The 27,417-nt window shown below is 44.6% G+C and overlaps 1 protein-coding gene across 1 annotated transcript in view; it reads right to left on the reverse strand.

Moving 5' to 3' along the window:
• foxo3b (forkhead box O3b) overlaps positions 1 to 6,786 on the reverse strand; it is a 72,156-nt gene extending 65,370 nt beyond the window's left edge. The window contains exon 1 of the mRNA XM_055634978.1: positions 5,576 to 6,786. Within this exon, the coding sequence (XP_055490953.1) occupies positions 5,576 to 6,163 (588 nt within the window). The 5' untranslated portion in view covers positions 6,164 to 6,786. The remainder of the gene's footprint in view (positions 1 to 5,575) is intronic.
• Between the last annotated feature and the right edge of the window lie 20,631 nt (positions 6,787 to 27,417).

Genomic DNA, 27,417 nt, shown 5'->3' on the forward strand with positions numbered 1-27,417 from the left:
CCGAGAACACTAACGCAATTATCAAAAAAGGTAAATCAGCGCCTCTACTTCCTGAGAAGATTACAGAGAGTCGGTTTGTCAAGGAAGACTCTCTCTAACTTCTACAGGTGCACAGTAGAGAGCACGCTGACCGGTTGCATCGTGGCTTGGTTCGGCAATTTGAGCGCCCTGGAGAGGAAAAGACTACAAAAAGTAGTAAATACTGCCCAGTCCATCATCGGCTCTGACCTTCCTTCCATCGAGTAGATTTATCGCAGTCGCTGCCTCAAAAAGGCTGGCAGTATCATCAAAGACCCACACCATCCTGGCCACACACTCATCTCCCTGCTACCTTCAGGTAGAAGGTACAGGAGCCTGAAGACTGCAACAACCAGGTTCAGGATTAGCTACTTCCCCACAGCCATCAGGCTATTAAACCTGGCTCGGACAAAACTCTGATTATTAATAACCATTTTCTGTTATTTGCACTTTATCAGTTTATTTATTCATGTGTGTATATATTTATATCATGGTATATGGACACACTTATCTGTTTTGTAGTAAATGCCTACTATGTTCTGTGTGCTGAAGCAAAGCAAGAATTTCATTGTCCTATACAGGGACACATGACAATAAACTCACTTGAACTTGAAGTCGGTAGAATTTTAATTAACATTCATCACTTCGATAAAAATATTAAGCATTAAGGGACAAGGAGTGATATCGCTTAGTCACATTTCATGCGCATTGAATAGAAAAAATATTCCAGGTGGTAAATAACATTTCTGTGTTCACATACTCACATTGTCGTGGGAGCAGTTTGCCACTTATTTACTTATTTGAGTTTTCATCTTTTAGAAGAGAAGAGCAGGATTTGATAGAGATAGCCAAAGCATAATACAGGTAAGAATTCAGGCTATGGCCAAAAAAGCACACCTTGCATCTACTTCCCAGAAGGTAATTCAACATCTCAATTTCTATGGTCATTAAAAAGTGCTCTACCCAAAACCACAAGGCATTGCAGAGTTATGCGTACAGCCCAGTACATCATGCAAATTACCTCTGCGCCGCCCCCCCCCCCACCACCACCAACTATTGTCACAGAAAAGTAGCCAACATGATCTGGAAGCATGCTTTTTCCTTTCTCTTTGCATTTGTGCATGTTCAATTGTAATCATTTATACTTGTTCCATCTGGATAGGCAAAAACGTTTTTCCGCTGCATCTCAGTACACATGAACATAAACCAAAATATGCAGTCATAAACCACGCGGCAAATATTTATTGGCCTTTTATTTGGACTGCAGCTACTCTCATTCATCTAATATCTTCCCGTAACACTACCCAACATATTTGCAAACACTTATCCAACTCCCATCTGAACATTACAATTGAATCTGCCTCCACTATCATCTTGGCAGAACAATCCTAACCTTAAACATGCAACGTAAAGCTTAAAACAACTTTCCAAAGTGCACACCATTAACAAAGATGCACAAATTTAAATGATGTCTTAAAAGATGACAAATACTTTGCCTGCAGACTTGCAAGTCAGACTTACATTTGCATTCAGAAGAGAAATAAAAAGGAGAAAATCTAAAAATACAAACAACACTCAGAATTCCTGTTTTTAAATTCCCATTGGTGCATAAACAGGTTCTGTTGGCATTCAGTATGTTGCCTTCTCCTGATGACCCAGACATATCCAGATTATGACAAGTGCATCAGACCTTGCAGAGAAAGGTTCAATCATTTACGTTCAGGTTAAAACCATTCAAACACAGGGCAGCACACTACCATTTCATCTGAGAGCTATACCATGGATAAGGAACATGAGGAGGAAGGTGAAATTATTTATTCCACCAGAAGACAGATGCATTTTTATCAACATTGAGATGTTCATTTTCTAAATAAAATGTACTATTAACACTTCCAGATCTTGCCCTCATTGTGCTCCAAGTCAGCTACTAATTGCATATTGCCAACTACAAGGGAGCCAGTGGACAGATTCCAAGGAGGTCTGTTTTGAGAAAGTGTGTAGCATGGGCTGTCATGATGGTACCTGCGCAGGCAGCATGATTTCATCTGTGTATAATCACAACAGCTGAACTCCAGGCTATTATAGTAAAGCACATGGCTGATCCATAATGGGTGTCCTTCCCATTTTTTGGAGAACATGGTCAGCATATGTCCTGCATCTGTAAATGGACAAGCTCTAACGTTGGGCAAACATCCTTGATGACAACTATTTTAGAGAGCCATTTAAGTAATCTAGGTAATTAGAGGGTATCAACATTTCTAAAACTGGCAACTGTGCAGTTCTCAATAGTGTTGTAGAGCAGAGGATCTAGGAGTGCAGGTGCATAGCTCCATGAAGGTGGAGTCACAGGTAGATCAGGTGGTCAAAAAGATTTTTGGCACATTGGCCTCCATCAGACAATACAATATGTATTTAGTATAGAAGTTGGGAGGTCATGATGCAGTTGTGTAAGATGTTGGTGAGGCCACATTTAGAGTATTGTGTTCAGTTCTGGGCATCGTGTTTTTGGAAAGATGCTGCCAAGTTAGAAAGGGTACAGAGAAGATTTACGAGGATGTTGCTAGGACCAGAGGGTCTGAGCTATAGGCAAAGGTTGAGTAGGCTGGGACTCTATTCCTTGGTGCGCAGGAGGACGAGGGGTGTATAAGATCATGAGATGAATTAGTCGGGTAGATGCACAGAATCCCTTGCCCAGAGTAGGTGCATCGAAGACCAGAGGACATAGGTTTAAGGTGAAGAAGAAACATTTAATAGGAATCTGAGGGGTAACTTTTTCCACACAAAGGGTGGTGGATGTATGGAACAAGTTGCCAGAGGCAGTTGAGGGAGGGACTATCCCAACATTTAAGAAGCAGTAAGACGGGTACATGGATAGGACAGGTTTGGAAGGATACGGACCAAATGCTGGCAGGAAGGACTAGTGTAGCTGGGACATGTTGGTCAGTGTGGGCAAGTTGGGCCAAACAGCCTGTTTCCACACTGTATCACCCTATGACTCTATAATCCAGCATCTCATTGCTGAGATTCAAAAATCTAAGGTGTCACACATACTGTCTGAAGAAAGGTTTCGACCCAAAACGTCACCTAGTCTTTTTCTGCAGAAATGCTGCCTGATCTGCTGTTATTCCAGCTTCTTGTGTCCATCTTCAGTTTAAACCAGCAACTGCAGTTCTTTCCTACACATCCATGAGTCAACTTTCAACACTTTTCCTGGGATGAAATTATTCATGAATGTTGGATAGGTACAAAATGAAACAAGAGTTACAGAATGGATGCATGATTGAAATTACTTAGATACAAGGAACTTTAATAGTTTACAAAAAAAGGCAAATTGTTGGAATAACTCAGTGGGTTTGGCAGCATCTCTGGAGAATATGGATGTGAGGTTTCGAGTCAGGGCCCTTGTCGAGACTGATTGTGTGGGGGGGGTGGTGGGGGGGACTGGGACCGGAAGAGAGAATGGGCAGGATGGAGGGATATGAATTATGCACAGGCAGATGTATAGCCTTCACATCATGTTTGACACAGACATCGTGGGCCAAAGGCCTTGTACCTGTGCTGTTCTATGTTCTAATACCATGCAGCTGCTCAGAGATATCCTTAACGGTGACAAATATCATCCTGGAATCCCACCTTTGATTACCAAAACAACTGTATAATCTGTCTATTGCCGTTCCTTGTATAGTAAGTTACTCATCTCACTATGGTTTGGGCTCCAATTACATTATCCTGAGAAATCCTCTCCCTGTTAGTGGACAGAATTGATTAATAATTACATACCAAGATGCCCTCAGGGTCTGAACTGCCTACATACTAATTTTTGTCTGTTTCCCCCTCTGCCTGCAAACTCTTGAACTGCAGAGTGACCACCTCCTGCAATGTGCTCCTATCCATGAAACAACCTTCCAGATAAACCAAGGTATCATCAGTTGCTGCTCAAACTACACAAGCACAAACTAAAGCGCCTCCAACTGATTTATTTTTCTGTACTTTTAGCCATCCACGACAAGGAAAATCCTGACTGCAGATATGAACTTGCTAGACATCTAAAACTAACAGAGAATGCTGGCAAAATTCAGCAAGTCAGGCAGCTTCTGTGGAAAGAAAAAGTCAACATTTCATGTTTGCAACCCCTTGTCACAACTCATAACCAAGTAGAAAGTGCCCTTAAGATGCAGGATAAACTCTTTACCTCATTCAGTTAATTCACTATATTTTTGTACTTCTTCTGACCACACATTCTTTGCATAACATATTTTATTGCTGTACTCATTGTATTTATTATTTATTCTATTAGAATTTGCAAATTATGAATGTTATTCCACAATAGAAATGTCATTTTCAATAAACTAAACAAACCAAAAGTCTGTTGTTTTGTTATGCTTTCTTCTGTTTGCATTTATTAATACAATAAAATATAAATATAAAGCTCCCTTGCCTCTAAGCCCCCCACTCAAAAGGATATGCTTCACAGCCACATAAACACCACAGATTGTGCTACCATTGCTAACCTTCAACCATCACACACACGCACAGACTTAACAAAATATTCAAACAAGACATTTTATTCAAAATCACAACGTTATCATATTTCACCCTATCTTGCCACAACTGTAGTGGGCACTGAACGAATATTATCTGGCTTTAAGGCTAGCCCCATTAGCCATAGCCAGAACCAAGTCTTAACAGACGAAAATGTTAAAATCTGAATGTTAATCTGCCCAGGCCAGCAGATACACCCGTACGAATCGTATGAGGGATAAGACCTTTTCAATTATCAACCAGTATAGATCACGTAGCTGTTTGGGACTCTGCTCAATCCAAACTGGCGGGCATGTTCCTAATTCACCATAACAATCACACCCCTTAGCTCATTGGCTACAGCGCAATTGCGAGGTGGTGAAGGACGCTATCATCATTTTCATTTCTTTACGCTGAATATCACTTGGGCATATTTAATTTAACCAGATTCATTTAAACCAAGACACGGGGGGTGTGAAAAACCAATAGCACGTCCTCAACGCCTGTCATAGGTTTACCACGCCACTTGTGGGTGTTCCGGAACAAGTTCTCAGCTGTGCTGAAAACCTTATTTGCAAAAAAAAAGCCGTGAGAAACAAAACAAATACAAGAGAGAATAATGTATTCAACGGGACAGGCAGCATCTCTAAAGGACATGTAGCACTTTTATTTAAAAACAGTGCTGGAGTAACTCAGCGGGTCAGGCCCCAGCACCTTGTATGTATATTTTTTGCAAACCAGTATCTGTGGTTTGTTTGTTTCTAACAATTCGGTAAGTTTAATAACTGCATCCAGACAGTCGGAGGAACAGCCCTTCCAGAGATGATGCCCGACCCACTGAATTACTCCAGTATTTTCTTTTTTGGTAAACCACAACTTGCAGTTCCTGGTTTCCAGGTGTATTACGATAGTGCCTGCAATAACTGGCTGGAGAGGTGCAGAGTGCAGACCCGTTAAAATGTTGGTGAAAGCAGCAAACCGGCTGGCGTGATGCCGGGAACGGGGCATTAGAGGCAAGGGAGAGACGGACATTTACCTTCCAGCCGGCCGAGCTGTTGCTGTCCCCTTTATCCTTGAAGTAGGGCACGCAGCGGACCATCCAGTCGTAGATCTGCGACAGGGTCAGCCTCTTGTCGGCCGAGCTCTGGATGGCTTTGGTGATCAGGTCGGCGTACGACATGTTGCCCCAGGCGTTCCTGCGGGACGAGGCTTTGCGGTGCTGGGGCCCCGGGGCGGCCGGCGACACCAGGAAGGAGGAGGGAGCCTCCCCGGCGCCGCTGAGGGTGAGTGAGGAGGGTGGAGGGGAGCGAGGGGAAGCCCCCGGCCCGCCGCTCGCCCTCACCGACTGCTTCAACCCTTCCAGGCCCGGAGGCTCCGCTTCTCCACCACCACCACCCGTACCGGGCTCCTCGTCCAAATCTTCTTCTTCCTCCTCTTCGGGGATCATCTCGGCGGCCGAGTCGTTCTGGGACGAAGCGCCGGGGAAGTCGCCGCCGGGTCGGGGCAAGGGCCAAGTGCATGAGCGGGGACGGCTCTGCGGCTCGAAGTCGGGGTCGATGTCCAGCGTGGCGGCTTGGGGGGGAGGAGGAGGAGGAGGGGAGGAGGTGCCGCCGCCGTCGGCCATGATTCCAGCTCAGCTCAGCCCCGCAAGAGAGGAGAGGGGCAGAGAGAGTGAAGAGAAGTAAAGATGGAGGGCAGGGGGGAGGAAGAAAGAGGGGCTGAGGAGCGCCCCGGACGCCCAGCAATTACCCTGGGAGGGGATGGGCGCAAGGCTCTGTAGGTTGGTTGAAGGGAAGGAGTGGACTGGAGGTGCGAGCGAGAGGCGGCTCAACAGCCCGCCACCGCCGCTGCTGCCATCTTGACAAGCGGGCTCGGTGTCACCTCCAACCTTATCCTCCTTCTAACTACTCTCCCCTCCCTGTGGAGGTGTCTTCCACCCTTCCCTCTCGACTGACTGATTGACCAGAGAAGTGAGTTGATTACAGAGACGGGGATGGATGGGATTGGGGGGGGGAGGGGGAGAGAGTTTAATGACAGGGGAGTTTAAAGCCCCTCTTCTTCTTCCCCCCCCCCCCCCCCCCCTCCTCCCACTCGCTCGAGCACCGACCGTTGGCCTTGAGCACCGACCGTTGGCCTCGAGCCCTCCCTCCCTCCCTCGCGCCGGGGAGGTCACGGGGACGCGCGCGCTCGCTCGCTCGCTCGCTCACGGGCCGCCCGGCAGTCAGCTCGCACGGAGCTGGCGATCGGAGGGGGGAGGTGTTCGCTGCCGCTGTTCCCCTTGGCTTGGCCTCTCCTTCGCTTCTGACAAGAAAACTGGCGAGAGAGGGGGAGCCACACTCATATTATTTCTCTCTCACTCTCTATACATCTTCCACTTCTGCCAGCGAAACAAAGTTGGAGACGGCGTGAAAGCAGCTCCACTCCAACCGCGGCCCTACCTCTCCGGGCCGCTGACTGGACGGCGTAGTCTCCGGGCGGGAGGGTGAGTGAAGGGGGAGGCGGGGGGGGGGCGCCGCCTGATTGGTCGTCCCCGCTCGCGTGCGTCACGCAGGCCGCTCGGCCAGGTCAGCAATGCATTGCGTCATCGCCCTGGCAGGAGCACGTGATCCCGGCTTGTCACTCAGGCTTCAGCTGAGGGAGGGGAGGGGAGGGGGGAGGGAGGCACAATAATAACAAAAGCACGCACAGTGCATTTAATAATTAAATCCCGGCCGAAGACACGTGCAAAAAGAGGGGGGGAAGGGATGGAGATGGTGCCGTTTGTTGCATTAAGCTGGTTGCTGGCGGTGTTTGCTTGCTTGCATTGGCGTTAGTCCGAGGAGGTTGAGTCCCCTGGCTTGCTCTGCTCCGTGTTGTCAGGGGGTGCATGCTGCAGCCATGCTGCATTATTTTCAGCATGTCATCACAACACGTGCATGCTGTTGTTAGCCCTGTTTTATCCACAAGGGCTGACGTTATGCAGCGAACTAAAAATATATATTTGCAAAATAAACGAGTAATTAACCCATTTGAATAACATTTTAAAATTATATATCTCTGTGTCTTGTTCATTATATATGTTCAGTGTGCGTGTATGTATATATACATATACACATATCAATATATGTGTACTCATATGTGTGTGTACAGTAGATATGTGTGTGTGTGTTCAGTGCGTACGTATATATAGATGCACACATATATGTATATATGTTTGTTCATATATATATATATATATGTGTGTGTGTTCAGTGTGTGTATATATATAGTAAATTACTTACAAACTCTGAGGGGATGTTTCGTAAAACAGGGACTGTTATAATTTTTACATCTCCACAAAGTCATGGTGCTAAAGGGTGGAGGATAGAGAGCCCGCCCTTCCCCTCCCCCATAATATTACGAGAGCTGCAATTCCCCTGGTGAGCCCAGCAATCCGCATACGCAACCATCTGTTTTAATCCTCTCGAAGAACATTATGTACACCATGTGCTCGTTTGTATTTCGCCTGAACATTTTAATTATCAACACGCCGCCTTAACTTTTATGGAGGCGGGGAAAGAATTTAACCTACACTCGGCCACTGAACGGAAGCATTTACCGTTAAATCTGCAAACCATTAGGATTGACTGTAAAAAGAAAAGCACCATAACACACGAATAGATTTGGCACTGCACATGCGTTGCTATGTAATTTGACCTACATTGCAATGTCTCTCGAGAAGCTCGACTGTGCAAACAAAGAGGGGACGAAGTTCGAATTAATGAGATTGAAAGCGATTTTAATGTTAAGCTGCGATGGATCACAAATATATTTAAAGACATATTCTTTCCAAACATATTGCTAAATCGCAGTAGTGATTTAGTATCTTTACAATTATGGTGTCTCTTCTGGCAAGGAAATTGATTTAAAAGGCACCGTGTTTTCTAAGAATTTGAATGCATCACTTTCAACAGAAATAAAGGGGCAACAACTAGCAGTTTGCTTATCCACCATCAGTCGGAATTTTACATCCTAGATAAACATGCAAGCTCACTATTGAAGAAATAAATGGTTTGAAACGAGATTCAATTGAGAATATAAAGAGTCACCATCAGTGAAGCAGCATGTTTGAATTCTAATCTGGTTTGCTTTCAAGTGATACTTCAAAGTTCATGCTTTGTTACTTTATAATCAAGTCATGAAATAAAACACCCTGTCAAGGAATTGGACCAACGCACTTTTTAATCATTTTGCTTGTAAAAGTGAACTGTAATTTGCACAAGGGTTGTGCTGGTGGTAGAACTCTTCTCTTTGTCCTCCTCTTTTCTCTCACCCCCCCACCCACATTTGTTATTGGTATCTAGGTTCCCTCCAAATACAGGTGAGTGGTCATCAATTTGAAATGTTAGAGAGTCATAAGAGTTATAGATGCATACAGCATGGAAACTGGGCCTTCGGCCCAATTTTCCCTCCCAGATCAACATGTCCCATCTACACTAGTCCACTTATCTGCATTTGGAACATATCCCTGGAACATCCATATCCCTGCCCTATCCATGTACCTGTCCAATTGCTTTTTAAATGTTGCAATAGAGCCCGCCTTAACTACCTCCACAGGCAGCTCGTTCCGTATACCCACCACCCTTCGCATAACAACGTTCCCCTCAGATTCCTATAAAATGTCTCCCCTTTCACCTCAATCCTATGCCCTTGTTCTCGATTCCCCCAGCCTACTGTAGTGCAGAGCAATCTAGGACTACATAGTTCCTTGTAAGTGACATAAATGAGTACAAGTACATACCGGTAATTTATCAGTAATTTATCAGGATTGAGTATAGCCGTTAGAAGTTATGTTACAGTTGTACAAAATATTAGTGAGGTCACATCCAGAGTAATTTCCACACAGTTGAGGAAAAATGAAAAGAACTGAGAGAGGATGTGGTTGAGGCAGTTCACTAACAGCATTTATGGAGTCGTAGAGTCTTACAGTGTGGAAACAGGCCCTTCGGCCCTGCTTGCCCACACCAGGCAACATCCCATCTACACTAGTCCCACCTGCCTGCGTTTGGTCCATATCCCTCTAGAATAGAATAGCCTTTTATTTGTCATTCAGACCGAAGTCTGAACGAAATTTAAGCAGTCATACATACAATAAAAAACAACAATAAACACATATTAACATCCACCACAGTGAATCTAAATCTCTAAATCTGTCCTATCCATGTACCTGCCTAAATGTTTCTTAAACATTGCGATAGTACCTGCCCCAACTACCTCCTCCGGAAGCTCGTGCCGTACACCTGCCACTCTTTGTGTGAAAAATTCGCCCTTCAGATTCTTATTAAATCTTTTCCCACTCACCTTAAACCTATGTCCTCTGGTTCTTGATCCCCCTACTCTGGGCAAAAGACTCTGTGCGTCTACCCCAGGGGTCGGCAACCTTGTTCTGAATAGGGGCCGGGACGCATGTCTGTGAGCGGATGGTGGGCCACATCTATCACGTGTACACATGGATCCCGCCCCTGATGGCAGGCATCAAATCACGTGTTCACAGGTAGACAAAAATGCTGGAGAAACTCAGCGGGTGAGGCAGCCTCATGCAATCCTTGCATGTCTCACCCGCTGTGTTTCTCCAGCATTTTTGTCTACCTACGATTTTTCCAGCATCTGCAGTTCTTTCTTAAATGTGTTCACGGAAGATGAGCGGCCGTACTGGCGGATTTGCGCATGATGCAGTGCAGCCAGAGCTCAGCAGCTGCATGGGGCACTTGGCCGCTGCTTGGGCCGCACGGCGGGCCGGATGATAGCGGGGAAAAAATCCGCCTGCAGGCTGGATTATTTCAGGTTACGGGCCGCATTCGGCCTGAGGGCCGCAGGTTGCCGACCCCTGGTCAACCCAATCTATTCCTCTCAATTTTTTATACACCTTTAAAAGATCACCCCTCATCCTCCCGCACTCCAAGGAACAGAGTCCTCGCTTGCTCAACCTCTCCCCATAGCTCAGTCTCCCTGGCAACATCCTCGTAAACCTTCTCTGTACCCTTTCCAGCTTGACAACATCTTTCCTATAACACGGTGCCCAAAACTGAACACAATACTCTAAATGTGGCCTCACCAATGTCTTAAACAAATGCAACATGACCTTCCTGACTGATGAAGGCCAATGTGCCAAAAGCCTTTTTGACCAACGTATCTACCTGTGATTTCACTTTCAACGAACTATGTACTCGCTAGAATTTAGAAGATTGAGGGGGGATCTTATAGAAATTACAAAATTCATAAGCGGTTGAACAGGCTAGATGCAGGAAGATTGTTCCCGATGTTGGAGAAGTCCAGAACAAGGGGTCATAGTTTAAGGATAAGGAGGAAATCATTTAGGACCGAGATGAGAAAAACATTTTTCAATCAGTGTGGTGAATCTCTGGAATTCTCTGCCACAGAAGATAGTTGAGGTCAGTTTATTGGCCATATTTAAGAGGGAGTTAGATGTGGCCCTTGTGGCTAAAGGGATCAGGGGGTATGGGGAGAAGGCAGGTACAGGATACTGAGTCGGATTATCAGCCATGATCATATTGAATGGCGGTGCAGACTTGAAAGGCCGAATGGCCTACTCCTGCACCTATTTTCTATGTTTCTATGTTTCTTTGTACCTGAACTCCTAGATCCCTCTGCTCTACAACACTCCCCAGAGCCCTACCATTCACTCTTCTCTATATTAAACTCCATCAACCATTCCTCAGCCCACCTGGCCAACCGATCAAGAGCCTGCTACAATTTTTCACAACCACTATATACAATGCCACCTACTTTTTTGTCATCTGTAAAATTGCGAATCATGCCATGTACGTTCTCATCCAAATCATGGATATAAGGCGGTGCCTTGTGGCAGCGATTTGACTGCAGTCCGTCTGTCTTTTCTTTCTTTTTGTCCAGTATAGTTTTTGATTTAGTTTCACTTTATTTTTAGCTGTGTATATGTGGGTTGGGGTGGGGGAGGAATGTTTTCATCTCTTCCCTGCACGGGGACTCGACCTTTTCCCTGTCGAGTGTCCGTTGTCGTTGGGGCCTAACACTGTGGATCCGGCGGCCTCCAACCGGAATCGACCTGGGGCTTCAGTCGCAGAGCCTGCGGACTCACCATCTGGCCAACTTCGGAGCGTGGAGCGCTGTGATGGAGCGCAGCTGCAATCCGACTTCGGAGCTTCGGAGGCTCCGGCTGCAGGCCCGGTGGACAGTAACATCGGCAGCTCGCGGGTCCCTAGTGGGAGACCGCTTTTCGGAGCTCCCGCAATGGCAACTTCTCCCGCCCGAATCGAGGGGTTTAAATCAACCCGGAGCAGCGCCTTACATCGCCCGGCGCGAATTAAACGGTCGCGGGACTTACCATCGCCCGCCGGGGGCTCTAACATCAAAAGCCTCGATCAGCTCGATGCAGCAGTTTGACTGCTTAACTGCGAGAGAAGAAGAAGAAAGAACAGAGAACAGGGAAGAGATAAGACTTTTGCCTTCCATCACAGTGAAGAGATGGTTGGAGATTGACTGTGACGGATGTTTGTGTGGAATTGTGTTAATTGTGTGTTAGTTTTTTGCTGTTTTGACTGCAGGAACGTAATTTTGTTTGAATCTTGTATGTTTAAATGACAATAAACGGCATTCTATTCTATTCTACATAGGTAACAAACAGCAATGGGCCCAGCACCAAACCCTAAAGCACTAGTGCCTACTAGCCATGGGCTTCCAGTCCAAGAAGCAAGTTTCCTCCATCACCCTCTGCTTCCTTCCCTGAAGCCAGTTTTCTTTCCACTCAGCTATCTCTCCTTGAATCCCATGGGATCTAACCTTCCAGAGCAGCCGACCATCTTCAGACTGATGTCAGAGGAGTGGGCGATGTACACGAGTCTAAGCGCAGGCTCGGCGATCGTTTCGCTGAACATCTCTACTCTGTCTGCCTTCACCTACCTGATTTCCCGGTTGCTCAGCACTTTACTTACCCTTCCCATTCCCAAACTGACTGTCCTGAGCCTCCACCATTGTCAGAGTGAGGCCCAGCGCAAATTGGAGGAACAGCACCTCATATATCACTTGGGTAGCTTACACCGCAGCAGTACGAACATTGACTCCTCTAACTTCAAATAGCCCTTGCCTTCCCTCTTTTTTCCATCCCCTCCCCCTTCCCAGTTCTCCCACCAGTCTTACTGTCTCCGGCTACATTCTATCTCTGTCCTGCCCACTCCCCTGACATCAATCTGAAGAAGGGTCTCAACCTGAAGCGTCACCCATTTCTTCTCTCCAGAGATGTTGCCTGTCCCACTGAGTTACTCCAGCATTTTGTGTCTTATCTTCAATTTAAACCAGCACTTGCTGTTCTTTCCTACACATTCCGTCCACTTAGTCATTGAGTCATATGACTAAATCTCTCTGTTTTAGCTCTGCTCTGGGTAAAAGACATTTCCACTATTCCCCCCATGATCTCATACTAATGATATTCATACTCTTTGGTATGCTAGCCTTTATAAATCAGAGCATTGAGTATAGAAGCTGGGATGTAATGTTAAAATTGTACAAGGCATTGGTGAGACCAAATCTGGAGTATGGTGTACAATTTTGGTCGCCCAATTATAGGAAGGATGTCAGCAAATTAGAGAGAGTACAGAGAAGATTTACTAGAATGCCTGGGTTTTAACAACTAAGTTACAGAGATAGGTTGAATAAGTTAGGTCTTTATTCTCTGGAGCGCAGAAGGTTAAGGGGGGACTTGATAGAGCTCTTTAAAATGATGAGAGGGATAGACAGAGTTGATGTGGACAAGCTTTTCCCTTTGAGAATAGGGAAGATTCAAACAAGAGGACATGACTTCAGAATTAAGGGACAGAAGTTTAGGGGTAACATGAGGGGGAACTTCTTTACTCAGAGAGTGGTAGCGGTGTGGAATGAGCTTCCAGTGGAAGTGGTGGAGGCAGGTTTGTTGGTATCATTTAAAAATAAATTGGATAGGCATATGGATGAGAAGGGAATGGAGGGTTATGGTATGAGTGCAGGCTGGTGGGACTAAGGGAAAAAAGTTGTGTTGGCACGGACTTGTAGGGCCGAGATGGCCTGTTTCCGTGCTGTAATTGTTATATGGTATATCGTATATCGTGTTGTTTTCAAGAGAGTTAGATTTAGCTCTAAGGGTTATGGGGAGAAAGCAGGAGTGTGGTACTGATTTTGGATGATCAACCATGATCATAATGAATTGTGGTGCTGGCTCGAAGGGCCGAATGGCCTACTCCTGCATCTATTTTCTATGCTTCTATACACCTCTATAAGATCACCCCTCAGCCTCCTGCACTCCGAGGAATAAAGACCCAAGAGACGGAAAACGCTGAAGTAACTCAGTAACTATTAGGCAGCATCTCTGGTGAAAAGGAATATGTAACATTTCTGGTCAGAACACTACTTCGATGCTGCCTAATCTGCTGAGTTACTCCAGCATTTTTGGTATATACCAGCATCTGCACTTCCTTCCCACACACCTCACCTGCCCAACCTCTCCTATACCTAGGCCCTTGAGTTATGGCAACACCCTCGTAAATCGTCTGATCAGCTGAGAAGGTTATTGGCTGCAACCTTCCCTCCATTGACGAACTGTATACTGCAAGGGCCAGGATGCGAGCGGGCAAGATTATCTCTGACCCCTCTCACCCTGGCCACAAACTCTTTGAATCACTTCCCTCTGGAAGGCGACTCCGGACTATTAAAGCTGTCACATCCAGACATAAAAACAGTTTTTATCCATGAGTAGTTGCTCTACTCAATAATCAAAAATCTGTAGCCTTCTTTTGCTCTGGTATTTTATTTAATGCACATGTTTAATCAATAATGTTTTATTATTAATGTTTAATGTTTTATGTATAATTCCTAACTATCACTGTGTGTCATGTTGTCACTTGTGGGCGGATCTCCAAAGTAAATTGCTTGTATGTGAATACTTGGCCAATAAACTTATTCAAATCTACTCTGCACTCGTTCCAGCAAGATCCCACTGTAATTCTTGCCAACCACTGACTTTGATGCCATCTATTTTCGTGTGATCTGCAAACTTACTAATCATACCTTGTACATTCTAATCCAAGTGACTTAATAATCATCTTATAAATGGGCATGGAGCAGAGAGAGACCAAATGATTTTACATTTAATTTGAAAGTAATTCAAAACGTTGTGGTGGCTCAGAAATTGATTGGGATTCAGGGGAGGCATCGATAGATTTCTGGATTTTAAAGGGTTATGGGATATATGGATAGGGCAGAAAAAAGATGTTGAAGTGGAAGACCCATTGTAATCTTGTTCAAAGGCAGAGTAGGCTTGAAGGAGCAATGGCCTATTCTTATACTAAAGTACATGAAATTATGAAAGGCACAGAGTAATAGACTCATTCATACAGCACAGAAACAGGTGGAAAATGTTCCCTATATTATGCTTAACAATCCTCGATATGCAATGAAAGGAGCAGCATGGTAGCGCAGTGGTAGAGTCGCTGCCTCACAGTGCCAGAGACCCGGGTTCGATCCTGACTTCGGGTGCTGTCTGTACGGAGTTTTATGTTCTCCCCGTGACCTGCGTGGGTGCTCCAGGTTCCTCCCACACTCCAAAGACAATAGATGCAGGAGGAGGCCATTCGGCCCTTCAAGCCAGCGCCGCCATTTAATGTGATCATGGCTGATCATCCCCAATCAGTACCCCGTTCCTGCCTTCTCCCCATATCCTCTGACTCCGCTATTTTTAAGAGCCCTATCTAGCTCTCTCTTGAAAAGCATCCAGAGAACCTGCATCCACCGCCCTCTGAGGCAGACAATTCACCAAACTCACAACTCTCTGTGAGAAAAAGTGTTTCCTCATCTCCGTTTTAAATGGCTTACTCCTTATTCTTAAACTGTGGCCCCTGGTTCTGGACTGCCCCAACATTGGGAACATGTTTCCTGCCTCTAGCGTATCCAAACCCTTAATAATCTTAAATGTTTCAATGAGATCCCTCTCATCCTTATAAACTCCAGAGCGTACAAGCCCAGCCGCTCCATTCTCTCAGCATATGACAGTCCCGCCATCCCGGGAATTAACCTTGTAAACCCACGCTGCACTCCCTCAATAGCAAGAATGCCCTTCCTCAAATTAGGGGACCAAAACTGTACACAATGCTTCATGTGTGGTCTCACTAGGGCTCTGTACAACTGCAGAAGGACCTCTTTGCTTCTATATTTGGCGACTCTTGTTATAAAGGCCAACATGCCATTCGATTTCTTCACTGCCTGCTGTACCTACATGCTTACTTTCATAGACGTACAGGTTTGTAGATTAATTGGCTTTCGTAAAATTGTAAATTGTCTCTAGTGTGTAGCATAGTGCAAATATAGGGGGTGATCGCGGCTCGGTGGGCCAAAGGGCCTATTTCCGCACTGTGTCTCAAATGTCTAAAGTTAAAGAACGTTAATATTTTTGTGCTTTGAAACAAACTACTGATGATGTCAACAAACAAACAACTGATGATGTTGTTTTTTTCTGATTTTTCAATTCCTTTTGGTTAGATCCAATTCCATCCCCGAAAGGGGAAAAGCCATTTAAGGATGAGGTGAGAAAAAACTTTTTCACCCAGAGAGTTGTGAATTTGTGGAATTCCCTGCTACTGGGGAAAGTGGAGTCCAAATCACTGGATGGATTTAAGAGAGAGAGAGAGAATTAGATAAAGCTCTAGAGGCTAGTGGAATCAAGGGATATGGGGAGAAAGCAGGCACGGGTTATTGATTGGGGACAATCAGCCATGATCGCAATGAATGGCGGTGCTGGCTCGATGGGCCTAATGGCCTCCTCCGGCACCTATTTTCTATGTTTCTATCTATATTGAGTCATGGAGCCATATAGCAAGAAAACAGGCCTTTTGGTCCGATTTATCCATGCCAACCAAGATGCCTCATCCAAGCTAGCCCCATTTAGAAACATAAACAATAGGCGCAGGAGTAGGCCATTTGGCCTTTCAAGCCAGCACCACCATTCAATATGATCATGGCTGATCATCCAAAATCAGTACCCCGTTCCTGCTTTCTCCCCATATTCCTTGATTCCGTTATCCCTAAGAGCTATATCTAACTCTCCCTTGAAAACATCCAGTGAATTGGCCTCCACTGCCTTCTGTGGCAGAGAATTCCACAGATTCACAACTCTGGGTGGAAAATGTTTTTCCTCATCTCAGTCCTAAATGGTCTCCCCCTTATTCTTAAACTGTGACCCCCTGGTTCAGGACGCCCTCAAATCTACCCACATTTGGCCTGTAATCTTCTAAACCTTTCCTATCCATATACCTGTCCAGTTGTCTTTTAAATGTTGTTATAGTACCTGCCTCAAGTACAACCTCTGGAAGCTCATTACTTAAACACAGGTTCCTTTTAAATCTTTCTCCTCTCACCTTAAACCTATGTCCTCTGTTTTTTTTTTGTTTCCCCTGGGCTAATGACTCTGTGCATTCACCCTGTCTATTCCCCTCATGATTTGACAGACTTCTGTGAGATCACCCCTCATCCTCCTGTACTCCAAGGAATAGTCCTAACCTGCCCAACCACTGCCTATAGCTCAGGCCCTCAAGACCAGTGACATTCTCGTAAATCTTCACTGCGCATCCAAGATGTTTCACTTCATCAGTTTATTTATTCATGTGTGGATATATTTATATAATGGTATATGGACACACTGATCTGTTTTGTAGTAAATGCCTACTATGTTCTGTTGTGCTGAAGCAAAGCAAGAATTTCATTGACCTATCAGGGACACATGACAATAAACTCACTTGAACTTGAACTTGTTAGTTTCCCACAGTGATCATATATCTGCAATTTTATAAATAAATATATCGAATTTATAGAACATATACAAGCCATTCTGCCATGCCTTCCATATCAGCATTTAAACTTCTTCTTTCCTAACTATAGCAACATTTCTTCCTCTTTCCTTTTCTAACGCCCACTTCCTACTTCTCACCAACTTCTACAGATGCACCCGAGAAAGCATTTTATCAGGATGCATCACAGCTCGGTTTGGGAACAGCTCCGTCCAAGACCGCAAGAAATTGCAGCAAATTGTGGACGCAGCCCAGGCCATCGCACAAACTAACCTCCCTTCCATTGACTCCATTTACTCCTCCCTTCCATTGACTCCTCAAGCTGCCTCAGCAAGGCCAGCAGCATAATCAAGGATCAATCTATCCCTGGTCACTCCCTCTTCTGCCCTCTCCCATCAGGCAAGAGGTGCAGAAGTGTGAAAACGCACACCTCCAGATTAGAACACAGAACATAGAAAATAGGTGCGGGAGAAGGCTATTCGACCCTTCGAGCCTGCACCGCCATTCAATATGATCATGGCTGATCATCCAACTCAGTATCCCGTACCTGCCTTCTCTCCATACCCCTGATCCCTCTAGATTCAGGGACAGTTTTTTCCCAGCTGCTACCAAGCAACTGAATCATCCTACCACAACCAGAGAGCAGCTCAGAGCTACTATCTCCCTTATTGGAGACCCTTGGACTATCTTTAATTGGACTTTACTGGACTATATCTCATACTATACATTATTTCCTTTAACATGTATCTGTACACTGTGGATCGCTCGATTGTAATCACTCATTGTCTTTCCACTGACTGGTTAGCACACAACAAATGCTTTTCACTGCGCCTTTGCACATGGGACAATAAACTAAACTCAACTAATCTTAATATAATTTATATAATTTAACTCAAACACATATTTTGGTAGACAGAAGAGACTGCAGATGCTAGAGTCTCTAAAAAGTGCAGGAAAAACTCAGCAAAAAGTGTAGAGATATGGACAGACACCATTTTGGATTGGAACCCATCTTTAGACTATCAGCCTAGAGAAGGGTTCCAATCTATTCTATCAGAGAGGGGGGAAAGCTGGTAAACTGAAATGAGGGAAGGGTTTGGGATAAAACTCAATGGTTCAATAGACAATAGGTGCAGGAGTGGGCCATTCGGCCCCTCTGGCCAGCACCATCATTCAATGTAATCATCGCTGATCATCCACAATCAGTACCCCATTCCTGCCTTCTCCCCAGATCCCTTGGCTCTGCTATTTTTAAGAGCCCTATCTAGCTCTCTCTTGAAAGTATCCAGGGAATCGGCCTCCACCGCCCTCTGAGGCAGAGAATTCCACAGACTCACAACTCTCTGTGTGAAAAAGTGTTTCCTTGTCTCCATTCTAAATGGCTTACCCATTATTCTTAAACTGTGGCCCCTGGTTCTGGACTCCCCCAACATCGGGAACATGTTTCCTGCAATGGGTCTTTATCGTCACGTGTGTGCTGCACAGAAATTCTTTTTGCATAGCTCACTCATGCACGAGTCGCCATATTTTGGCGCCATTTACAAAACGTCCAACTCTCACCTTAAACCTACACCCTGTAGTTGAAGAAGGGTTTCGGCCCGAAACGTTGCCTATTTCCTTCGCTCCATAGATGCTGCTGCACCTGATGAGTTTCTTCAGCATTTTTGTGTACCTTCGATATTCCAACATCTGCAGTTCTTAAACACCCTGGAGTTCTTGATTCCCCTACCCTGAGAAAAAGACTGCATTCAGCCTACCCAGTACCCTCTTGAATTTCTACAATGCTAAAACTAGCAAATGTTAGGTAGATTTAGTTGAGAAAAGATAATTAGCTAGAGGTGAAAATGGAGGCAAGAGGCTGCCAGATAACGAGGGGGAGGAGTGAAATGTAATATCGAGGAGAGGGATAATGAATGGAGGTGATAGAGAGAGTGCAGGGACAAGTGTTACATCTCCTGCGGTTATTGGGGAATGTAACTGGGCGGGAAGGGATAAGCAAATTCACATTGGAACTATAAAGTCCCACATTTTCACCACTCTAAATCAAACAAGTTACTCTTGGATTCCCTATTTCGTTTTATGGGAACTAATTTATAATGAAAGCATCTAATTTTGTTCTTCCCCAAGTGAAATCACTCTCTCCATTCCTTCTTTCGAAACCTTTCACAATTTGTCGGATCTCAATTAGATCAGGGTAGCCGTTTAGTTTGGAGATACAGCATGGGAAGAGGCCCTTCGACCCACCGAGTCCACTCGCACACTAGTACTATCCTACATATACCAGGGACAATTTACAATCTTTCCTGAAGCCAATTAGCAGGCAAACCTGTACGTTTTTTGAATGTGGGAGGGAACTGGAGCACCTAGAGAAAACCCACGCGGTCATGGGGAGAAGGTACAAAACTCCATACAGACAGCACCCCGTAGTCAGGATCGAACCCGCGTCTTTGGCGTTGTGAGGCAGCAACTCTACCGCTTCGACAAAAAGGATATCCACATCCTGCCAAGTATGGTCGCATTGTTGGTATTTTCCTCACATTATTAGTATCCCATATTTTTTTTATTCCTTCACCAATGCCTCTAAATCCTCTATATAAAAAGTGAAAAAAGAAATTCTTGCTTTGTCGTAATACCTTTCCGATGCCTTTCCAAAATTGACATACACGAATGAAGTACAATTTGGTTATTCAGAATTACACCATAGAGTATGGATGAGGCATCTTGATCAGCATAGGCTAGTTGGGGTGAAGGGCCTGTTTCTGTGCTGCATGACTCAATGACTCTAATTACATTGGGCAAAATTAAAATATGGTATTGTTTTTAAAAAAAGCTCCTTGTTGGAGCCCAATATCATGTCCTAACTCCAAGAGCTACTTTTAACCCCCTCCTTTATATCTTTCAGTCAGTGATCTGAATAGACTATTATTATTATTACAGTACTGTGTGTGTGTGTGTGTGTGTGTGTGTGTAAATATATATCTATACTATTACTAAAAATCTCATCTTGACCACTTCCTGTCTACGCTGTAAATAAATTTTAGAAAAAACACTGCCCTATATCGCTATGATTTTTTTCTCCATCTCACTCACCGTCCTCCTCTCCTCCAACAGAACTGTGAGTCTACGCCGTGAGGGAACTGAACTGTGATTCTCCACTGTGCTTGAAATGGAAAGGAAATTGAAATGAGGTGTTGGCCTGCCCTGTGCTTGAAAGGGAAAGGAAATTGAAATGAGGGGTTGGCCTGCCCTGTGCTTGAAATGGAAAGGAAAATAGTTGTTTGGCCTACCTGACACCAATCATTTCATCCCACAAGGCCCATATTCACCCAGAAACCAGTCCCCTTTGCCCAAAATGACCGTATTAGCCCAGGAGGAGCATTTTGGCCCAGTGCCTGTTCCAGGCCAGGAAATGTCCAGAAAAAGTGCCTTTCACTGAGATTTCACTCTTTAAAAAAAAATAAAGTCCCTTCAGCCCATCTGGCCTGTACTAGCCCAGGAGGAGTTGTTATCCCTCCCTTCGTTAGCACCCTGTGAGATCCAGGCCAGGATCTTTCTTCATTGCTGTGATCTGCAGAAATAGATGAAAAATATCGAAAATTGATTCTCCACCCTCTCCCCCTTCTCTCTCAAAATTTTCTCTCTTTGGGCAAAATTTCTGGCAGTTTTTTGAGCTGCCAGCCCACCAGCCCCGAGTGACTGAGCTGCCAGCCCGCCAACCCTGAGTGACTGAGCTGCCAGCCCACCAGCCCTGAGTGACTGATCTGCCAGCCCACCAGCCCTGAGTGACTGAGCAGCCAGCCCAGCAGGCCTTATTGACTGAAGAAGGGTTTCGGCCCGAAATGTTGCCTATTTCCTTTACTCCATAGATGCTGCTGCACTCGCTGAGTTTCTCCAGCACTTTTGTCTACCAGGCCTTATTGACTGAGCTGCCAGCCCACCCGGCCTGAGTGACTGAGCTGCCAGCCCACCAGGCGTGAGTGACTGAGCTGCCAGCCCACCAGGCCTGAATGACTGACCTGCCAACCTAAGAATCCTTTCGGCCCACAATGTCCATACTAGCCCTCTGGAAACCAGTCCCTTTGGCCCACAACACCCATACTAGCGCTCCAGAAAGCCCACTGGCCACCAGTATTGGAATTGGTGGAGAGATGGAATATTGTGTTGGGGGACCAGTCTTTCCATATGAATATGGAACCCAACAGTCTATAGTATATATATATATATATATATATATATGTGTGTGTATGTGTATATATGTATATATATGTGTGTGTGTGTCTAAACAGAACAAAACAAAAGAGAGTTTAGCCTGTCACAATATATTTTTTTTGTGTTAGTTAAAGTGTCCTAGTGTGTGTGTGTGTGTGTGTGTACTTGTGAGGGTAGACACAAAATGCTGGAGAAACTCAGCGGCTGAGGCAGCATCTATGGAGAGAAGGAATTGGCGATGTTTGGAGTCGAGATCCTTCTTCATACAGTATGTGTATATACACACACTGAACTTTTTTCCCTCGTTTATCATATTGTTTACAGAGTACTATGTTTACATATTCTATTGTGCTGCAGCAACTAAGAATTTCATTGTTCTATCTGGGACATATGACAATAAAACACTCTTGACTTGATCTTTCCATTTGCCCCTATTGAGCTGCCTCCACACAATTTGATCAGATAACACCTTACCAAAGACATATTTAGATAAGTTCTATCTTCTCCATTGTCTACTCTCAATGCATTTTCAAAGTGTTAATCAGGTCAAACCAATCCTATCCCTTTGAAATGACTGCTGACTTCTTCTTCTTGCGAATAAATCGTAAACCAAAGGAATAGTTAGGGTGTTGAGCAGCCAAGTTGTTGTCTCTGTTGGCGTCAATATCTGCCAGGCCCTGACACAGCTCCATTTGGTGGGTGGTAGAGCGGGCACCCAGAGATGACATGGTTGGCTGTCTGTTGTTCTGCTCCACATTCACAGGCTGGGCTCTGGCGGAGGGAGCCCCCATCTCCACACGCTGGCATTGAAACTCCAGTACCAAGTCTGTTGAGCTTCACCCATGCTCCTCTGGGGAGGTCAGACCCTGGACAGCTTTTATCTGGTGAAGAGATGTAGCTGTGTAATGGAGATGAGGTTGCCTTCCACCCCTGTGACCACTTGGTGGCTATCCAGCGTGCTTTTGTCTCAGTTGGCTGGATGGATGCTAGGAGTTATTTTCCATGTGGAGCAAAGGGGGTGACGGGACTTCAGTCGGGATGGCCTCTGCTCTCTGCTGATACCCTGATGGAGGAGGTGATCTGGGTCCATGGCACGACGAGATAGTGCCAGAGTTGCTGCTTGCCTTCGGATCCCTGCAGGCGGAATACCTGCAAGTATAGGGAGCTGCTTGACTGGAGTAGGTTGAAGGCACCCAGTGATGGTTCGCAAGGTGCCGTTCAGGCTCGTGTCTACCAGGCTAGTATGTCTGCTTCTACTCCATATGGATGCGCAGTACACAAGAGCTAAGGCAGAGGTGCGAAGAGTTGATGGACTGGCTCCCCAACTTGTTCCTGCCAAGCGTCGGATGAGGCCGCTACGTGCCATGACCTTGTTGCGGAGACCAGCCAGGTGATGACGAAATGTAAGCGACCGGTCCAGCTTAACGCCGAGGTAAGTGGGTGTTTGTTGGAAGTCCAAGCGCCTGTTGTTAATGAATACAGCTAGCTCTCGCTTAGCTTCCTTGTTGTTTAGATGGAATGCTGTTGACACTGTTTTGCCTTCGCTCAGCTTTAGACGCCACTGTCGTGGGTATACTGTCCAAGTCCCCATGTCTTGACTCAAGGAGCTTTTTGATTGTCTTCCACTCTTTGTGTCTCATCAGGATGGCTAGATCATCAGCATACCCATATTTTCCAGCCATGGTCTCTGGGAGGCCATGGATGTACAGGTTGAACAGCAGCGGAGCCAAGACGGATCCCTGTGGGATGCCATTCTGGGACTGCTGACTATTCAATGTTACAATTTTGGTTTAATAGCTATCATAGAAATAAGGTTTAAATTTTGGTTTAGATTTATTATTGTTACATGTACTGAGGAACAGCGCAAAGCTTTGTTTTGCATGCTATCCAATCAGACCAGATAATACTACACATAAATATAATCAAGTCAAAATCAAGTACGATAGGTAAATCAAAGGGGAAGATACAGAGTGCGGAATAGAGTTGTCAGCACGGTAGTGCAACGGTCGAGTTGCTGCCTTACTGCACTTACACCGTCAGAGGCCCTAGTTCGATCTTGGCTACGGGTGCTGTCTGTACAGAGTTTGTACGTTCTCCCCCTGACCTGTGTGGGTTTTCTCCGAGAACTTTGGTTTCCTCCCACACTCCAAAGACGTATGGGTTTGTAGGTTCATTGGCTTGGTATAAATGTTTATAAATTGTCCCTAGCGTAGGAGAGTGTTAATGTGCGGGGATCACTGGTCGGTGCGGACTCAGTGGGTCGAAGGACCTGTTTCCGCGCTGTATCTCTAAACTAAAAAAAACTAAACTAAACATTGCGTGCATCAGTTCATAGACATAAAGTCCAATGGGGTAGAGGTGAATCATACAGGACCCCAGCTTATGGAAGGTCCGTTCAGAAGCCTGATAACAGCTGTTCCTGAGTCTGGTGGTGCGCACTTTCAAACTTCTGAATCTTCTGCCGGACAGGAGCAGGGACAAGAAGGAATCACCAGGGTGGGACAAGTCTGTCATGGCACCTTAGCAAAGATATATTTTAGATAAATTCTATCTCATACATTGTCCACTCTCTCTTTACATTTCCAAAGAGTTAATGAGGTTAAGCCAATTCTTTCCCCTTGAAAAGACTATCAACTGTTCAGTGTTACATATTTGGTTTTATAACTTTTATTCAAAGAAGTTTAGTGTAGTTTAGAGATCAAAAACAGGCCCTTCGGCCCACCATATCCACACCGACCGGCGATCTCCGCACATTAAAACGATTCTACACTATGGACAATTTACAATTTTGCCAAGCCATTTAACCTACAAACCTGTATGTCTTTGGAGTGTGGGAGGAATCTGGAAAACCCACGCAGTCACAGGGAGAGCGTACAAACTCCGTACAGACAGCACCCATAGTCAGGATTGAACCACCGTGCTGCCCTACAGAGCTTGCATCAGAAACCTTTTCTTCTTTAAGATCATTAATTTTCATTGTATATGGTGCACTAAATCCATCCAGCCCAATTCAGGAAAGCTGCAGTTTTTAAAAGTTAATATAATAATAATAATAATATTAATAATAAACTATATTTCAGACTCAAGGACCAGACAAGGGGCAACATTACACAAAAATACTTTGCATGTAAAAACACCATAAAATACATATAAAATCTTAGTATATCACTTACAAGAGCATTATAAATTATATATTACCAAACAACACAATACATGTCACTTCAAGTCAAGTCAGATCACTTTTATTTCTATAGCACATTTAAAAAACAACTCCCGTTGACCAAAGTGCTTTACATTGGTGGAGGTACTAACGTTATACAACAGTGGTTCATAGATGAAGTACATACATAAATACCTACATATAGCCCTCACTGAGAGGAGGTCAAGAAAGGCTTGAGAGTAAAGATGGGTTTTAAGTCTCGACTTAAAAGAGTCGATGGAGGGGGCAGTTCTGATGATGCTGCAACCGCAAAGGCACAGTCGCCCCTGAGCTTATGCCTAGACCGTGGGATGTTCTTTAACCCCCAGTCGGCCGATCTGAGGGAATACATGGTTTAAAATCCAGAATGAAAAGAAAGATCAGTGTCCTTACAACGAGACAACGATACCAGTGTCTCCACAACTGGGATTCATAGCGTGTAGTGCTAAACCTTATGTTTGACAAAGCCACAATAATGACATTTTTAGAGTCATTTATCCTGCAAATGAATTTATACGTATGATTTCTTATGATAGCTTCTAAAGTACTGGCTCCTGCAGCCGCAAACATGTTACTAGCGCTACACCATCTAGGTTTCCTTAGCAGTGTTCTCATGGCATCATTATAGGCCACCTTTAGTCTCTGCAAACTTGTCTTTAAGGTTAAAGATGACCAGGCAACGACACTTGCATGTTTGACTCGGATTGTCAGAGTTCAGTTATGCCGCTAATACATTGTGATGTTCAAAAACAGCATCTTGTAAAATGGATCTGAGAATGCATATTAAGATTTGCAAAGAGAAAAAAAATGTTGTTATTCTTATGCCAACAAACGTGCAGAGCTTCATGCATTATGATTGATAGATTTTGAACGTTCTTGGACCAAATTGGGGTGACTCTTTGCGTGCTGCCTAAGAAGAAATGTTCTATATGTGCTTATGTACGGTATGGTTTTTCTGAATTGCATGCAAAGCAAAGAATTTCACTGTATCTAGGTACATGTGACCATAAAGTCCTATTAAACTATTGAATATCATCAATTGCAAATTGGATCTTCATTCTGAATCTGAATTTGAATGAGAGGAATAGATCGGGTAAATCTCTTTTATCCAGAGTAGGGGAATCAAGAACCAGAGTTCATAGGTTTAAGGTGGGGGGGAAGATTTAATAGGAACCTGAGGGGTAACTCTTTTACACAAAGTGTGGTGGGTGTATGGAACAAGCTGCTGATACCCTGATGGAGGACGTGGGGCAGGTAGGATTGCGACATTTAGACAGGTACATGGATAGGATAGGTTTAGAGGGATGTGGGCTAAACGCAGGCAGGTAGGACGAGTGTAGGTGGAGCATGTTGGTCAGTATTGGGCAAGTTGGACTTAAGGGCCTGTTTCCACGCTGTATGACAATGACTTTAATAAAAGGATAAAAGACGTAGTGCAGAGAAAGAGCTTTTTCCTTACAATAAACATGATTGAAGCAGCATGCGTAAGGTAAAGGAGCAAATCTATTTTTGAAAGCTGAAAAGCTATCTTTATACCATCCTACAACATTGCAAATGTATATGCATGCTAAGGAGGCGATTCAGCTTATTCATTGACAAACCATATTAGGCTGAATATTCAAAGAAATGCATCATTTTTAGTCACAAATAGAGTTTTCATTGTAATGTACCAACACAAAATTGATCTAAAAATGACTTGATCTGATGGCCAAAAATAACATTGACCCTAATATTTATTAGTGCAATGCTTGTGTTAAAGTAATGAACACACAATGACTTCACAGTTGGTAATATTATTTGCCAATGCTTCTAAGTTCAAATAAAACCAAGGATGCAACATTGCTTTGCAAACCCTAACTTAGCTCACACCTCACATATAGAGAAGAGAGGAAGCAATGTGATAAAACAAAGTTGCAGAATGTTTAATTTTAGTGTCTTACTGTTGTAAAGCAGGAAATGTTTATCAGATTCTAAACTGCTTTGTCTTCATTGTGATCATGCCCATTTGCCATCATATTGAAATCAGCTGCCTCTTGAGTAGAACAATGCAATGAAGAAGGGTTTCAGCACGAAACGTTGCCTATTTCCTTCGCTCCATAGATGCTGCTGCACCCGCTGAGTTTCTCCAGCGTCTTTGTGTACCCAGAACAATGCAATTACTGGTTATGAAAAATTGTTATTTTACTATCTTTAACTTTTGGTCGTCCTACTTGTTCCACTGTTCGCATTCCTGTATCGCTTCATTATCACCTCTTCAATAGCCAATAGGTGCAGGAGTAGGCCATTCGGCCCTTCAAGCCAGCACTGCCATTCAATATGATCATGGCTGATCATCCCCAATCAGTACCCCATTCCTGCCTTCTCCCCATATCCCCTGACTCCGCTATCTTTAAGAGCCCTATCTAGCTCTCTCTTGAAAGCATCCAGAGAACCGGCCTCCTGTGGCTGAGAATTCAACAGACTCACAACTCTCTGTGAGAAAAAGTTTCCTCATCTCCATTCTAAATGGCTTACTCCTTATTCTTAAACTGTGGCTCCTGGTTCTGGACTCTCCCAACATCGGGAACATGTTTCCTGCCTCTAGCTTGCCAAAACTCTTAATAATCTTATATGTTTCAATAAGATGCCCTCTCATCCTTCTAAACT

This window comes from Leucoraja erinacea, chromosome 5 (genome assembly GCF_028641065.1).
Source record: "Leucoraja erinacea ecotype New England chromosome 5, Leri_hhj_1, whole genome shotgun sequence".
Taxonomy (NCBI): Eukaryota; Metazoa; Chordata; class Chondrichthyes; order Rajiformes; family Rajidae; genus Leucoraja; species Leucoraja erinaceus.